General features: G+C 40.4%; 1 protein-coding gene across 1 annotated transcript; it reads left to right on the top strand.

Moving 5' to 3' along the window:
- Window positions 1-592: 592 nt before the first annotated feature.
- Window positions 593-3,510, top strand: LOC107801083 (uncharacterized). Its single transcript, XM_075219545.1, has 7 exons — window positions 593-739; window positions 1,301-1,323; window positions 1,400-1,489; window positions 1,570-1,666; window positions 1,840-1,989; window positions 2,384-2,447; window positions 2,528-3,510. The coding sequence occupies exons 1-7, from the start codon at window positions 737-739 to the stop codon at window positions 3,295-3,297; spliced, it is 1,197 nt and encodes a 398-aa protein (XP_075075646.1). The 5' UTR covers window positions 593-736; the 3' UTR covers window positions 3,298-3,510.
- Window positions 3,511-16,233: the final 12,723 nt, after the last annotated feature.

The raw sequence follows: 16,233 nt of genomic DNA, 5'->3' as shown, positions 1-16,233 counted from the left end.
GGAATAAAAAAAGAAGCAAAAATGTCTCTTTATTCTTTTGCCCTTACTGGTTTGGCCAAGAGAACTGACACCAAGGATTGGGACGAATTAAATTCCAATTAAAAAAGATTTCGTGTCCGCTCCTCTAGAAACTTCTCCCACTCCACGTATATAAATATTCTCCCCACCTTCGCTGAGACTTCATTGATTTCGAGAGCCTTCGCGAAATGGAGAGAGAATAGAGCGACGAATTCCAATCCTACGCCATAATCTCTTCACGGTGAGTTTCCTTTCAGCTGCTTTTTTCTTCATCTCATTCTTCTCTTCTCCGACATGAATTAGCAAAAAACTGGATTAGATGATGAAATTGTATGCCATTTACGTATGTGTTTTTTGTGCTTTTCATTAGTGCTTGATTTAAATTAAACCATTTGACGTCATTATAATATGAAATTACCGGATTGGATGAGTTTTTTCCGTTGATTTTCCCCATAATTACTCTGCACAAGTCAAGAAAACAATCCGAACTATACTGATTGGTCTCTGTGGAAATTTGGTTTACTGCGCATTCGTCGTCTTTGAGCTATAATTGTGTGTGATGTTGTTGTTATAGGTTTTGATATATAGAAATTAATGAGTTTCAAGGTCTTCCTTTTGACATCTGTAACTGGTGGCGGTGGCAGTCCTTCTTCGCGGGTTCATTTGGACCACTGCAGAACATAAATATATATGTGAAAACCAATCAAAATTTCAACAAATGGTACGATAATTCATAATTTAAACTATAATTAGTTCAATGTTGTATTCCTTAAAGGCTGAACTCATCAAGTTTAAATGCTTGACCCACATCTATCTTTAACTAATTGTTGTTGTCTACTTGATTTGATCGACTCTAATAGTGCCATATAATCTGTTATGCCTTAATCTCTAAGGACTGCATTTTATACTTCTATAATATTTGGAATTATTGAGGTTAAATTGTATTAACGGAGGGTAATATAATATGATATTTAGGGATCCTCTAATTTGACTCAAAAGATAAATTAGTTACCAGTATTGGGATGAAATAGGCCGAGTAGAGCAGAATGGATTTAGAGAATTTATATAGCCTGCACCAATTGGTTTGGAATTAATTGACAAATAAGTTAAAGCAGTGTTGGTAAGCTGGTGCAAAATATTTGAGGCGTTTATTGTATTAGGCTTATTTTTCAGGGATATCGATTTGATTCATTTACACATGTCTGCTGGGCTTGTGTTGATGTGCTGTGATGCTCCTTCTCTCTTTTATAGAATTCCAATCCTACGCCATAATCTCTTCACGATGTCGTATTCCAGGAGGTCAAGGTATTGTTTGGTCTTAATGTGGGTTCTATATGGTCATTATTCCTTTTCATATTCGAATATTGCATCTGTATTGCAGGTATTCTCGCTCACCTTCATACAATCGATATAGTAGATCTGTCTCAAGGTCCAAATATCTTTCAAGGAGCCGGTCAAGGTACATGTCTGCAGTTCACTTCTTCATTATATATGCTGATGACTAGAGTTTTATGTTATTTAACTGTATTATAATGCCATTTTTCTCATATTCGATGTTGAGAACCCAGGGAACAATTTGTATGTGACTGGTCTCTCAACCCGCGTTAAAGAGCGAGACGTCGAGAAGCATTTTTCTGCTGAGGGGAAGGTATATTTGTTGTTTCTGAAGGTTCCGTTCCTTTTTTCTCTGCAGTCAGTTAATGTAGGCCTTTTTGCATTCTATATAAAAGAAGACAACAGTGATATGTAGAACCTGCTCCTATGTGTATGCATATTGTTGGTATACCAAAGTCATCAAAGGCTTTTTTCTTGTGCGGTTAGGTTGAAGATGTTCATCTTGTTGTTGACCCATGGACCCAGGAATCTCGTGGGTTCGGTTTCGTGACAATGTCCAGTGTTGAGGAAGCTGATCGCTGCATCAAGTATTTGAACCGCTCGGTACTTGAAGGCAGAGTGATAACTGTGGAGAAGGTAGAATTTACTGAATACTTGCTAGTTTGTTGAATCTTACGTTTACGATTTCCCTTTGCTGGTATTAGTTCTTAGTTGTATCAATATCATAGATTGCTTCCTGTCAGTAATTTGAGTTGAAAGTTGTTTGCTTGTTTCGCCTGAGTTTCTTTGGCAGCAGGGAAGCTGTGTGTAGCAGCTCTTCACCAAAGTCCCAAATAACAAATTGAAACACATCAAGCAAACAGACCGTTAAACCAGAGGGTTGTATAGCCTTCATTTTTCTTTTATTCACTTGCACCCTCATTGCTTATTATTCATTTTTCTCATTGGAGACTTATATTGCGACATTGTATCCCCATCAAACCACCTAGGTCTAGATATGTCATCTAAAAATTGTCTCTTATATATGCAGGCTAGGAGGAGAAGAGGTAGAACACCTACTCCAGGAAAATATTTGGGTCTCAGAACAGTCAGTGGTATGATATCCTTTCCTGAGCATTAATTCACTTGGTTTGTGAGTCTGTGATGTCTTCTAATTTCCACCTTGTGAATGTAGTTCGTCGCGAATCACGAAGTTATTCCCCTCGTTCAAGGAGTCGCTCTCCCCGTTACTCATCTGAGAGTTGCAGGAGCAGGAGCAGGAGCAGATCTTACTCTCCATATTACAGACGAGAGCGTGGATACTACTCTCCCTGTTACAGAGGATGCCAGAGATCCCATTCTCCATATTACAGTTGCCGCCACCGTCACTCATACTCACCTTATTCTCCTTACTATAGTCGTGGCAGATCTTATTCTCGATCTTCATCTCCATATAGCAGATCACCCGCGAGTCGGAGTGATCGTCCCTGTTCTCCAGATGACCGTTATTATAGAAGAAGCCGCTACCGTGACTGCTCTCCTGTCAACAGGCGGCGTAATCGTTCCTACTCTCCAAATGACGGTTACTACAGAAGAAGCCGCTACCGTGACTACTCTCCTGACAGCCGTGATCTTTCCTACTCCCTGGATGATCGTTATTACAGACAAAGCCGCTATCGTGGCTACTCCCCTGGCGACAGGTACTACTATCAAAGGAGCCGATATCGTTCCATTTCTCGGAGCATTTCACCTCGTTATCGAAGGGCCAGGAGAAGCTACTCACGCAGTGTATCACCTACGCGGTCAAAGAGGAACTATTCGAGAAGTGTTTCCAGGAGTAGTCAGTCTTGTAGCAGTTATTCTCCTAGTCCAAAGAGAGTCTCTAAGAGGAGTCGCAGTGTTGGTGCATCTTCTAGATTTGTTTCAAGGTCTGTTACACCTAGGTCTTCGTCTCCTTCATCATGAAGGACTACACTATTGGGAGGGTTTAGTCTGTCACTCTGTTGCGAAGGGCTTAAAGTTTTTATAAGGTTGGTCTTATTCAAGATAAATCTGCTTTCTATCTTATGCTCTGACTGGTAGAAATGGGGTTTAGTTGCACTGTCGTTTGTGTTTTACTATTGTACGTTTTCTGTGATCTGCTGAAGTAATATGGCAATTGATTTTGACTTTGAAAAAGCATGTGGCATATTGACATCTGTATCCTGCGAAGCATATTTCTCTCACTTCGGTCGTTGCCTTTTGCTAGCTTTTTTCTGTTGGTTGTGTATGACAGAGAATTTCAATATCGTCTCGAATTACTACACGCTTTGAGTTCATGTTAATTTATTTTCTTTTTGGTCCGTTTTATAAAGAATGATCTATTTTTAAATTTAGAAATAATTTAGTTTAAAATTACAATTTTATCCTTAATAAGAAGCTTTTATAATCACACAAATACTTTGGGTCCCTTTTTGGCTTGTTTAGAACTACAAATTTTTTTTTTTTTTAAAACTTTGTTCACATATATTAAAATGGAGGGAATACTTAATAATTAGTTATATATAGGTGTTGGCCATGATTATATGTAGTTCATGTGGGCGTTCTTTGTGGTAACGGATAGACTATGGAGAGTACGTTCTTGGAAGAATATACTAGGGTGATCTTATCCTTGACAAAACTCTTCTAGAACCCTAAAATTGGTGGTACATATTTTTGTTTTATTCCACATATTTTAAGGGGTATTTGATTTTTTTTTCCCCTTTGTTCACTAAAAATGGAGGAAGCAACATTTGTTTTTATATGTACTGGGTAAACAAACGAGTAGGTAATCTATGTTTTTGGAATAGAAGTGGTGCTTGAACGAGCTAAATGCAGACTGACATTCCATCTGCTTTTGCTTTGCCAATAGATGGGAAGTCCAAGATAGAACGAGCATGCAGGTCGACAAGCCATTTGAATGCGACAGTGCTCTGCAAAAAGATGAGGAGTCTAATTCTACTTGTAATTAGACTATCTTCAATAAATTTTGAGAGGATTTCTAGGGCAATATTATTTCCCAAATTTAAGGGTAATATGGTTGGTGATGATTCATATAATTGAATCCCAAATTTTGAACGGAGGTGTTATTTTAGTAGTATATGTCACGTCCAGACAGTGGAAGCCAGAATGTTTGAATGATATCCTTATAGGAAGAGTCTTTTCGTTGAGCAAAAAGAAAGAAAAACGAAAGATAGTTGATGTCACACCTCCTTTTTGCGCGCTCGCCCCGAAGGGTTAAATGCGCGCGGGATTTTTTCCAATTTAAGTGACAATAGTCGAAATGAGATTATTTATTTAATTCAGAGTTGCCACTTGGGAAAGGTTTGGCTTTTGGTGTCCCAAGTCACCGGTTTATCTTGAATCCCAAATCGAGGAAAATATTCGACTTTTCCAAATGAAGTCTGCGAACCAGAAATTCTAAGTAAGGAATTCTGTTGACCTGAGGGAAGGTGTTAGGCACCCTCGAATCCCGTGGTTCTAGCACGGTCGCTTAAATTGTTATAATGGCTAAATATCTGATTTAAATATATGTTATGACTTACGTGCTTTTATTAAGTTTAAACCGCTTTTATTATTATCATTTATTTTTATAGAATTGCAACGTCGTGAAAATGCATCTCGAACCACGTCACAATCAATGCACCCGTGGTCATCGACACATTTTGACTCCGTTGAGATTTGGATTTGGGTCGCATCAATGCACACCCGAATTTAAGAATGTAGTTTAATTAAACCGTGCCTAAAGAGTCCGACGTATTATTATCTTTGGGGAATGCCGTAAAATTCGCTAAACGGCCTGTCCCGAATTCTAAGTATTTTTTATGGTTAATTATTGAGGGCCCCGCAATTCGCATTTTTTATTTGGCGAGACTCATCTCATTTTTTGGAAGGATATCCTAAAGTGACTACATTTCTATTACGTTTGTCTCTAAAAAATAAAAAAAAGGAAGATGCCAAACTTGTTTAAACAAGTACATACTGAATTTTTACTATGTCTGCCGAATCCGAATTTTGTTTGATTACCTGATTGATTGTTTATGAAGTGAGAGTTACCTCATACCTTGTCTTCATCGAGTGAATACGCTTGTTAATTTGCTAAGTGAGGTTGCAAGCAAACTAATAGCATATACTAAACTCATGTTGACGACCTCCAAGTTTGATTTTTAAAACTAGCCTATTTGGACTTGATAAATGAAATTGGCTGTTTATTAAGAAAACTACTACTTATTGAACTAAAAACGCCTGCTAGTTTTCCTCAAAAAGTCATCGCATTATTTCGAAACAGTGAATCTATACCGAAGCCCAATATCGAACCTATATCGGATCAAGTAATCTGACAAGAGAGTTGGCGTACATGGCCAAACTCTTAATGTGACCGCATGAGAGTTTGTTTGGGGTACATTTGTCCCGGACCAAATACAACAGATTTGGACAATTCAGTGGTCTAGACAAAATACATGCAGATGCTTGCCATGATTCTATGTTATACTGTCATAACTAAATCAAGACCCCAATGATTATATACATTAAAACACACCTGATCTAATAAACAATGCTATCTAATATTTCATCTCAAACAGAATGTATGTTAATTTATACAGAGCAATTGCTGTTGGAACGAACTTAAACAAATGCAGGCCGACTACCATTCAACCTATGGCCATGTTTTGAACATAGGTATTGTGAAGAAATCAACATTCATTTCTTTTATTTCTGCTTCAAAGCTTCAAGCTTTCAACAACAAGTAATTTCAGAAGTGTGTACCTGGAAGTGTTTACAGTTGAAGAAGAATAGAAGTCAGCAGAGTAACAATAGGAGCAACACCAAACAGCAGCAGTAACAGCAGGTAACAAACAAGGCAGTGGAAATAGAAACCCCAGATAGACCAAACTTTAGGAAATAAACCAATGCAAACTACAACCAGTGAGCTCAGTTTAAACTTGGAAGGATCAGAATTGATTGAACAAGTAGAAGAACAAATGAAATCCAGACAACAATGTGAAGAAAACAGTTCCTGATTTTTCTATATCCTTTCTCTCTTGTCTCTGTCTGTGTGTGTGTATATATCAAAATCTGTTTCCCCTAGGTTTTGTATGCCCCCTCCTTTTCTGATGGAAGTCCTCCCCTTTTATAAGCCTTAACATCAGCCCTTTAACAAACTGTTAGACCAAAAGAACACCCCTCCCATGTGCTATCTTCTTTTCAGTTTCCACTTAGCTATTTAAGTATTAACCCCCCCATCACATTCCCTGGCAGACTCACTCTTTTAAATGAGGTTTAATACTTCTTAAACTAAAGCAGGGTAATGGGCAGCAGAATATATCTGACAGCATATGCTGTCAAACTATTTTTAAATCAAAAAGCCCTTTATGCAGGAATCAGGCTGTGCATAAATGCACCTGTGGTGCACAAATGCACATGTTGCGCACAGGTGCACATGCCCTCCAATTCAGAACTTAAACAAAACATTCCTTTTACATTTCTGATTCAAATTAACAACTATAAGTAAACAAACTCAATTCCTAATTGATTCAAGCAAATGCTTAGCAGAAGTAAGTCGATTTGTTATTGTTCGGACAACTGAAACTAATTGACGACATATGTCGACTCGACTATACTAGTTATAACACATACAATCGTAACCAAAAATCAGACATTTAACAGTATCACACAAGGGGTTCAGATTGCAATGTTAATACAAAAAGGCCCTAGGAACTAAATGAACGAACCAATTCAAATTCATTTGATTGTACAGCTTACACATACACATTATCAGTGAACAGAAGAGGGACTTAATCAAACACGTAGGTTCAAATAAAGTGGACAGGACACAGTTGATAAAATTCAAAACACAAATTTTCACAAAACATGAACAGCCTTTTAAACAATCACATGGACTAAAACAAATAAAGAAAAGAAAGCAAAACTCACCTTAAACCCCGAAAAATCAAAAAACCCTAGCTTGGACTCGAACAGACCTTTCTTAAGGCTGAACGGACTTTAATCGAAGTGTTTCTCATATGAGAAACACTTCGATTAAGGTCCATTAGACCTTAATCTCTTGGTTTAAACGAGATACGGACCAGTGACGAGGAACCCTAAGGTTCCAAAAATTAGATCCGGGATTCATGCTTCCCTGGTCAGATTCGGACCAAACCAAGCATGGTTTGGTCACGAGGGGGGTCTGGGGAGTGTCTGGTGTGAAGTTGAGGCCGACTGGTGTAAATCAGGTTCCGACTCGAATCTTCAAATGAAGATTCGAGAAGGTGGGAGGGGATTCGAAGTGTGTGATTGGTGGATTTGGGTTCAGGATGGTGAGGAGCATCTACGATGTTAAGGGTGGGGTCACCGGCGTCCATGCCGCCGGCTTTTCATGGTGAAAGTATGCAGGGGCGGCTAGGGTTTGAAGGGGAAGGGTCTGGTGAAGACGAAGGCTGGGGTATTGTATAGGGGGGCGGGGTATGGTTGTAGGTTTATATAGTTAGTGGATAGGTGGATCCTGGCCGTTGGATGAGACATGATGAAGGGCCAGGATCCTTCGACTAACAGGGAACGACGTCGTTTCAAGGGTAAAGGGTTGAGGTCAGTCCGGGTGAGACGGGTCGGGTCTGTTAGTGGGTTCGGGGTGAGAGATCTTGGCCGTTGATCAATCTAAGATCAACGGCCTAGATCAGACCAGATCAGAACGGTGTCGTTTGGAACGCTCTTGAAGTAGGCTGGTCACGGACCGGGCAAGCATGGGTTTTGGGCTGAGTTTGTTTGGGCCAATTTGTTTAAAATTGGACTGGCCCAAGTTCCTTTTATTATTATTATTTTATTTTCTTCTTTATTTTAAAAACAAAACCTAAGTGAATCAAATTTAAATTAAATAAACACTTAATACAATTATTTGCACACACATATTAAAATATTTAAAACAGGTAAAATCAAACAAAAACACAATCACGGACAAAGATGCCTATTTATGATTTTCTATTTAACGAACGGATCCCGGTTCAAATTACGCATGACACATACATTTTTTTTGTATTTTGCTTTAATAAAAATAAAATGGGCAAAAATTATAAATAATTAACAAAGTGCCATGTAAAATCCAAAAAATTGTACAATAGGACCATTTGTTATTATTTTTATTTCTTTTTGGAGTGATTGTCGCGTAAAACAAAAATCACGTGCTCACAGCTGCCCCTCTTTGTTCGGAAACACAAAGAGTTTTCGTGCAAAGATAAAGTGAGCGGATATAAGCGATTTTTGCCTATGGACTACTCCATGTGAAGCATGTTTTGAAAGTTTTTGCCGAATCTTGCTTCAAAGATTTCCTACATATACCGGGCTAAACAGGAATCGGGTCAATGTAGTTCGGGAAGCTTCGGTAGCTGGGACTACCATGGGATTGCAATGCTTGCTGTTACTGCTGTTGCTGTTGTCACCTGCTTTAATGACCGCCTTATTACAACCAAAGAAAAATTAAAACTGAACTAAATACTTATATGTATATCAACTGCTAGTTACAAGATCCCTATCTATGATTCTTCTGCGACTTGATCATGGGTCTTAGCTGATTTCGCTTGGAGACTTCGATCCGAATCTTGATGCTTGCGAGTTGTAGGTGCTTGTTTAACCTTTGGGATACTCAGTGAGACGTGACTGGCAGAGTTCTGGACCTCAATCGAAACTTGGAATGATCCGCCTTCCATTTTCTCCGGCATCTCGGGACATCTTCTTTTTGTCCTTTTCTTTCTTTTTCGGATTCTGAGTTGAGACTCATCTCGCGGGTCATTTCGATCCGTGTGGCTCGAGGTTGGACCTGCGGGAGAAAACAAACAAACGAACGAAATTTTCTGCCCCAGTTTCACTAGGAAAATTTCGTTAATTATTCGCCATGAAGTTCATAAAATTGAGGAAGGAAGATAAAAATGCTTAGTTCAGGGTTGGAGCTCTAATACCGACTAGCTGGGGAGAAACTCAGCTTAGGGTTTTAAAACCCAAATGCTGATTGCAAGGAAAAGCTCAGTTTAGGGTTTAAAACCCTAATGCTGGTTGAATGGGAAAAGTTCAGTTTAGGGTTTAAAACCCTAATGCTGACTGAAAGGAAAATTCAGTTTAGGGTTTAAAACCCTAATGCTGACTGCATGGAAAAGCTCAGTTTAGGGTTTAAAACCCTAATGCTGGCTGAAAGGAAAAAAAAATTCAGTTTAGGGTTTAAAACCCTAATGCTGACTGCATTGAAAAGCTCAGTTTAGGGTTTAAAACCCTAATGCTGGCGGAATGGAAAAAAGTTCAGTTTAGGGTTTAAAACCCTAATGCTGACTGAAAGGAAAAATTCAGTTTAGGGTTTTAAAACCCTAATGCTGACTAAAGGGAAAATTCAGTTTAGGGTTTAAAACCCTAATGCTGACTGCATTGAAAAGTTCAGTTTAGGGTTTAAAACCCTAATGCTGGCGGAATGGAAAAAAGTTCAGTTTAGGGTTTAAAACCCTAATGCTGACTGAAAGGAAAATTCAGTTTAGGGTTTAAAACCCTAATGCTGACTGCATTGAAAAGCTCAGTTTAGGGTTTAAAACCCTAATGCTGGCGGAATGGAAAAAAGTTCAGTTTAGGGTTTAAAACCCTAATGCTGACTGAAAGGAAAATTCAGTTTAGGGTTTAAAACCCTAATGCTGACTGCATTGAAAAGCTCAGTTTAGGGTTTAAAACCCTAATGCTGGCGGAATGGAAAAAAGTTCAGTTTAGGGTTTAAAACCCTAATGCTGACTGCATGGAAAAGCTCAGTTTAGGGTTTAAAACCCTAATGCTGGCGGAATGGAAAAAAGTTCAGTTTAGGGTTTAAAACCCTAATGCTGACTGAAAGGAAAATTCAGTTTAGGGTTTAAAACCCTAATGCTGACTGCATTGAAAAGCTCAGTTTAGGGTTTAAAACCCTAATGCTGGCGGAATGGAAAAAAGTTCAGTTTAGGGTTTAAAACCCTAATGCTGACTGAAAGGAAAATTCAGTTTAGGGTTTAAAACCCTAATGCTGGCTGAATGGAAAAAAGTTCAGTTTAGGGTTTAAAACCCTAATGCTGACTAAAGAAAAAATTCAGTTTAGGGTTTAAAACCCTAATGCTGATTGCATGGAAAAGCTCAGTTTAGGGTTTAAAACCCTAATGCTGGCTGAATGGAAAAAAGTTCAGTTTAGGGTTTAAAACCCTAATGCTGACTGAATGGAAAAAAATTCAGTTTAGGGTTTAAAACCCTAATGCTGGCGGAATGGAAAAAAGTTCAGTTTAGGGTTTAAAACCCTAATGCTAACTAAAAGGAAAAATTCAGTTTAGGGTTTAAAAACCCTAATGCTGACTAAAGGGAAAATTCAGTTTAGGGTTTAAAACCCCAATGCTGACTGCATTGAAAAGCTCAGTTTAGGGTTTAAAACCCTAATGCTGGCGGAATGAAAAAAAGTTCAGTTTAGGGTTTAAAACCCTAATGCTGACTGAAAGGAAAATTCAGTTTAGGGTTTAAAACCCTAATGCTGACTGCATTGAAAAGCTCAGTTTAGGGTTTAAAACCCTAATGCTGGCGGAATGGAAAAAAGTTCAGTTTAGGGTTTAAAACCCTAATGCTGACTAAAAGGAAAAATTCAGTTTAGGGTTTAAAAACCCTAATGCTGACTAAAGGGAAAATTCAGTTTAGGGTTTAAAACCCTAATGCTGACTGCATTGAAAAGCTCAGTTTAGGGTTTAAAACCCTAATGCTGGCGGAATGGAAAAAAGTTCAGTTTAGGGTTTAAAACCCTAATGCTGACTGAAAGGAAAATTCAGTTTAGGGTTTAAAACCCTAATGCTGACTGCATTGAAAAGCTCAGTTTAGGGTTTAAAACCCTAATGCTGGCGGAATGGAAAAAAGTTCAGTTTAGGGTTTAAAACCCTAATGCTGACTGAAAGGAAAATTCAGTTTAGGGTTTAAAACCCTAATGCTGACTGCATTGAAAAGCTCAGTTTAGGGTTTAAAACCCTAATGCTGGCGGAATGGAAAAAAGTTCAGTTTAGGGTTTAAAACCCTAATGCTGACTAAAAGGAAAAATTCAGTTTAGGGTTTAAAACCCTAATGCTGGCTGAATGGAAAAAAGTTCAGTTTAGGGTTTAAAACCCTAATGCTGACTAAAGGAAAAATTCAGTTTAGGGTTTAAAACCCTAATGCTGATTGCATGGAAAAGCTCAGTTTAGGGTTTAAAACCCTAATGCTGGCTGAATGAAAAAAGTTCAGTTTAGGGTTTAAAACCCTAATGCTGACTAGCTGGGGACAAAATTCGAGAACAACAACAGACCTCTTTTTTTTGAATTTTCTTGTTTTAGTAAAATACAAAAGGGAGTTTCGTGGAAACTTACCTTTCGAGTGAATTCCTTATTGCCAAAATATTTCTTGTACCCATGTACCTTCTTCTTTGGGCGACGTGCGCTTCTTGCACGATTGTCTTGGATTAAACCTGTTTCAACTCTTCAGACAAAGAACAATTGTTAGTTCGGAAATGACGGTCGGTTTGGTGACCTAGATCGTTCCCGGTTGCTTTATTGCGTCTTCATTTCTGTTGCGAAGTCCCGCTATTGATTTGATTCATATATCGGAACCTTTTAGACTGCTCAGGCTTGTATTTCCAGATTCTGTGATGATTTGCCTCGTAAGGCTCTTTTTCTTTCTCTCTTTTTTGTGTCCCGTTTTGCTTGGAGGTTCTCAACGGGGATTTTATTGGAGGTATTCTGTGGGGATTTGTATAAAAGGAAGCTCTGTGGGGGAATATTTACAAAGTGGATTCTTTGTACGGATTTTTGTACAATGGGGCATGCTGGGTAATTGTTTCGAAGCGGGCTTTCCACGATTTGATGGGGTAAGCTTGTTGAGGAATTTTTACAAAGGGACTCGCTGGGGAAATTCCAACGGGGATTTTTCCTTTTTTTTTTTATATTGGGGAGACTCTGTGGGGGATTGTACAAGGAGAGACTCTGTGGGGATTCGTCCGAAGGCGGACTTGCTGGGGGAAATTTCTCTTTTTCCTCTTTACTTTGAACGCCATCAAACATCATGATTTATCAAGTTTGGACAGACGTACCAACGAAACGGGGTGTTTTCCTTCATGAGACGGAATTCCGTGAAAACAAACCTGCCACCTGCCCTTTCCGGTGTATCCTGAACTTGGGGTTAAAACATAAAAAGGGATTCGAAGAGAAACAAAGAAAGGAGAAAACAAATTTCAAGAAGGGAATGTCTCTTTCGGGACGAGAAAGACTTATCTGAGGAAGATAACGCTGGCTTTAAATGACGTGACATGCTCTTTGGACTGGACGCCTGACCTTCCATGAACTTGCGTTTCCCTGAACCAGAACGGATCTGTGATTCCAAACCGGTGTAACTTTGCTGAGACCTCTTTGGGGTGGAGTCATTTTTTCCGGCCAACAACGCCCTTTGCAGGTTTTCGCTGGCTGACCTCTCTCATTTCTCTTCTTGTCATCGCTTGATAGCACTCTTTGTGAGTTTTTACTAAACAAGCTCTCTCATTTTTGTTTCTCTACTCCCGTCGCCTCGTGGTACCCGAAGGTTTTCACCGACGAGACTCTCTCATTTTATCTCTCTCAATTCAGGGTGTGCCGGTCTCCATTTGTGACGCTTATTGGTTCCCCACTATCTTTGGTAATTGATTTGAAGGCTTGTGCTTGGTAAAGAGAGGTAGATGATACTAACTTCTCAACTGCTCGACGTGCCCCGGTTTCAATTTCAGGGCGAATGGGATTTTATTGTTGGTGTGACTGAACCTCAGGGAGAGGCTGCCTACGTATCCTTTCGGAATCAAGTCAAACGTAGTTCAGGCCTCAATCAATTTTTTTTTTTGTGTAAGCGGCTCAAAGGTTTGTAGAGAGAATTGGGCAGTGTTTGGGGAGTAGTGGGGAATAAAACCTTCATCATTTCAAATGTGTCAAGACTACTGGAGTATAATTCAGACGTAGTATCTCTTGACTGCATCCGCATTTACTGCTGTGTCGGGGTCATTTCCTTCGATATCACCTAAATACAATGCTCCTCTCGGCAATATCTTTCTTATGATGTATGGGCCTTTCCAATTTGGAGCAAACTTCCCTTTTGCTTCCTCATGATGCGGCAGAATACGCCTCAGTGCCAGCTGACCTACTTCGAAATTCCTGGGTCGGACTTTCTTGTTGTAAGCACGGGCCATTCTTCGTTGGTACAACTGTCCGTGACAAACCACGGCCATTCGCTTTTCATCAATCAAAGTCAAATGCTCTAACCGAGTCTTGACCCACTCGATGTCTTCGATTTCTGCTTCGACAATGGTTCGAAGCGAAGGAATTTCTACCTCTGCCGGTATTACAGCCTCGGTTCCATAAACCAGAAGATAAGGAGTCGCTCCTACTGATGTTCGTACCGTAGTGCGATACCCCAACAGTGCAAATGGTAACTGCTCATGCCACTGTCAAGAACTTTGGATGGTTTTCCTCAAAATCTTCTTGATGTTTTTGTTTGCCGCTTCCACAGCACCATTGGCCTTTGGCCGATAAGGAGTAGAATTCCTATGCGTTATTTTGAATTGCTCGCATACATCTCCCATTAAGTGACTGTTCAAGTTTGCTGCGTTATCTGTAATGATAGTCGCAGGAATACCGAAACGACAGATAAGATTTGAGTGTACGAAATCCATTACAGATTTTTTAGTGACCGACTTGAGGGTGACAGCCTCTACCCATTTCGTGAAGTAATCGATGGCAACCAGTATGAATCTATGTCCATTCGAAGCCTTTGGTTCGATTGGTCCAATAACGTCCATGCCCCAGGCGACAAATGGCCAAGGTGTAGACATGGGATGCAGTTCCGTGGGAGGTGCATGAATCAAATCACCGTGCACCTGACACTGATGACACTTCCGAACGAAGCTAAAGCAATCCTTTTCCATGGTCATCCAGTAATAACCTGCTCGAAGGATTTTCTTCGCTAAGACATACCCGTTTATGTGAGGTCCGCATACACCTGCGTGTACTTCGTGCATGATCTTCCTTGCTTCCTCGATATCGACACATCTTAGGAGATTGAGGTCCGGGGTCCTCTTATATAACAGTTCACCGCTCAGAAAGAAACCACTTGCATGTCGCCTAATGGTCCTCTTTTGATCTCCAGTAGCGTGCTCGGGGTATTCTTGTGTCGTCAGGAACCTCTTGATGTCATGGTACCAAGGCTGCGTATTTGATCCCGCCTCGATTACACTGCAGTAACCATGTCTTTCCTTGATTTGGATTTCCAAAGGATCGACGTGGGCGTTGCCCGGGTAGGGTAGCATTGAAGCCAAAGTAGCAAGTGCATCTGCCAGTTCATTGTGACACCTCGGGATATACCTGAACTCTATTGATGTAAAGCGCTTGCTGAGGTCCTCCACATGCTGTCGGTATGGGATAAGTTTGACATCTCGAGTTTCCCATTCACCTTGGACTTGTCGGATAATCAGGTCAGAATCTCCCATAATCAATAAGTCTTCGACATCCCGATCGATTGCCATATGCATGCCCATGATGCAGGCTTCATACTCAGCTGTATTATTTGTGCAAAAGAAACGAAGTCTAGTTGTGGCGGGATAATGCTGACCAGAAGGCGAGATCAAAATTGCCCCAATCCCTACACCCTTGGCGTTCACGGCTCCATCAAAGAACATCTTCCAGACATGAGCGTCCTCCGAGACCACTTCTACGGTGTTTACTTCTTCATCTGGAAAGTAGGTACTCAATGGCTGGTATTCCTCATCGACCGGATTTTCGGCCAAATGATCTGCTAGCGCCTGGGCTTTCATTGCCGTGCGAGTGACATAGACTATGTCGAATTCCGTAAGCAAGATTTGCCATTTAGCCAGTCTCCCAGTAGGCATTGGTTTCTGAAATATATACTTCAAAGGATCCAACCTGCTTATGAGGAACGTAGTGTGGGCTTGGAGATAATGTCTCAGCTTTTGAGCAACCCACGTGAGAGCGCAGCATGTCCTCTCCAGCAGAGTGTATTTGGCCTCGTAGCCGGTGAATTTCTTGCTCAAGTAGTAGATTGCTTGCTCCTTCTTTCCGGTTACGTCGTGTTGCCCGAGGACGCAACCGAAAGAGTTCTCCAAGACTGTCAGATACAAGAAAAGTGGCCTCCCTGGTTCTGGAGGGACCAAGACTGGGGGATTCGAAAGGTATTCTTTGACTTTATCAAAGGCTTCTTGACACTCAGTTGTCCATTTAATCGCCGCATCTTTCCTTAACAGCTTGAATATGGGCTCACACGTGCTTGTCAGCTGGGCAATAAACCGACTGATGTAGTTCAACCTGCCCAACAGACTCATCACGTCTTTCTTTGTTCTCGGGGGAGGCAGATCTCTGATGGATTTTATCTTAGTTGGATCTAGCTCGATACCTCTCCTGCTTACGATGAAGCCCAAAAGTTTGCCCGACGGAACTCCGAAAGCGCATTTGGCTGGGTTCAGCTTCAAGTCATACTTCCTTAATCTCTCGAAGAATTTCCTTAAGTCTTGGATGTGATTATCCTGCGTCCTGGACTTGACTATCACGTCATCCACATACACCTCTATTTCCTGATGCATCATGTCATGAAAAATGGCAGTCATGGCCCTCATGTAAGTAGCCCCAGCATTCTTCAAACCAAATGGCATGACCCGATAACAGTAGGTGCCCCAAGGCGTGGTGAAGGTAGTTTTCTCGGCGTCCTCTTCATCCATCAATACCTGATGATACCCAGCTTAACAATCTACGAAAGACTGTATTTCGTGTTTGGCGCAATTATCAACGAGGATGTGGATGTTGGGCAGTGGGAAATTATCTTTGGGACTTGCTCTATTCAAATCTCGGTAATCTACAC

The sequence above is a fragment of the Nicotiana tabacum genome, chromosome 8, assembly GCF_000715075.1.
Source record: "Nicotiana tabacum cultivar K326 chromosome 8, ASM71507v2, whole genome shotgun sequence".
In the NCBI taxonomy this organism is placed as follows: Eukaryota; Viridiplantae; Streptophyta; class Magnoliopsida; order Solanales; family Solanaceae; genus Nicotiana; species Nicotiana tabacum.
The sequence above is the reverse complement of the archived record's forward strand: the minus strand, read 5'-3'. Positions and strand labels throughout refer to the sequence as shown.

What these genes read in the sequence shown, in the direction of transcription:
- LOC107801083 (XM_075219545.1), top strand. An exon ending in ATTTTTCTGCTGAGGGGAAG is followed by an intron (nt 1,667 to 1,839) that starts GTATATTTGTTG and finishes TTGTGCGGTTAG; the next exon opens with GTTGAAGATGTTCATCTTGT. An exon ending in GGGTCTCAGAACAGTCAGTG is followed by an intron (nt 2,448 to 2,527) that starts GTATGATATCCT and finishes TTGTGAATGTAG; the next exon opens with TTCGTCGCGAATCACGAAGT.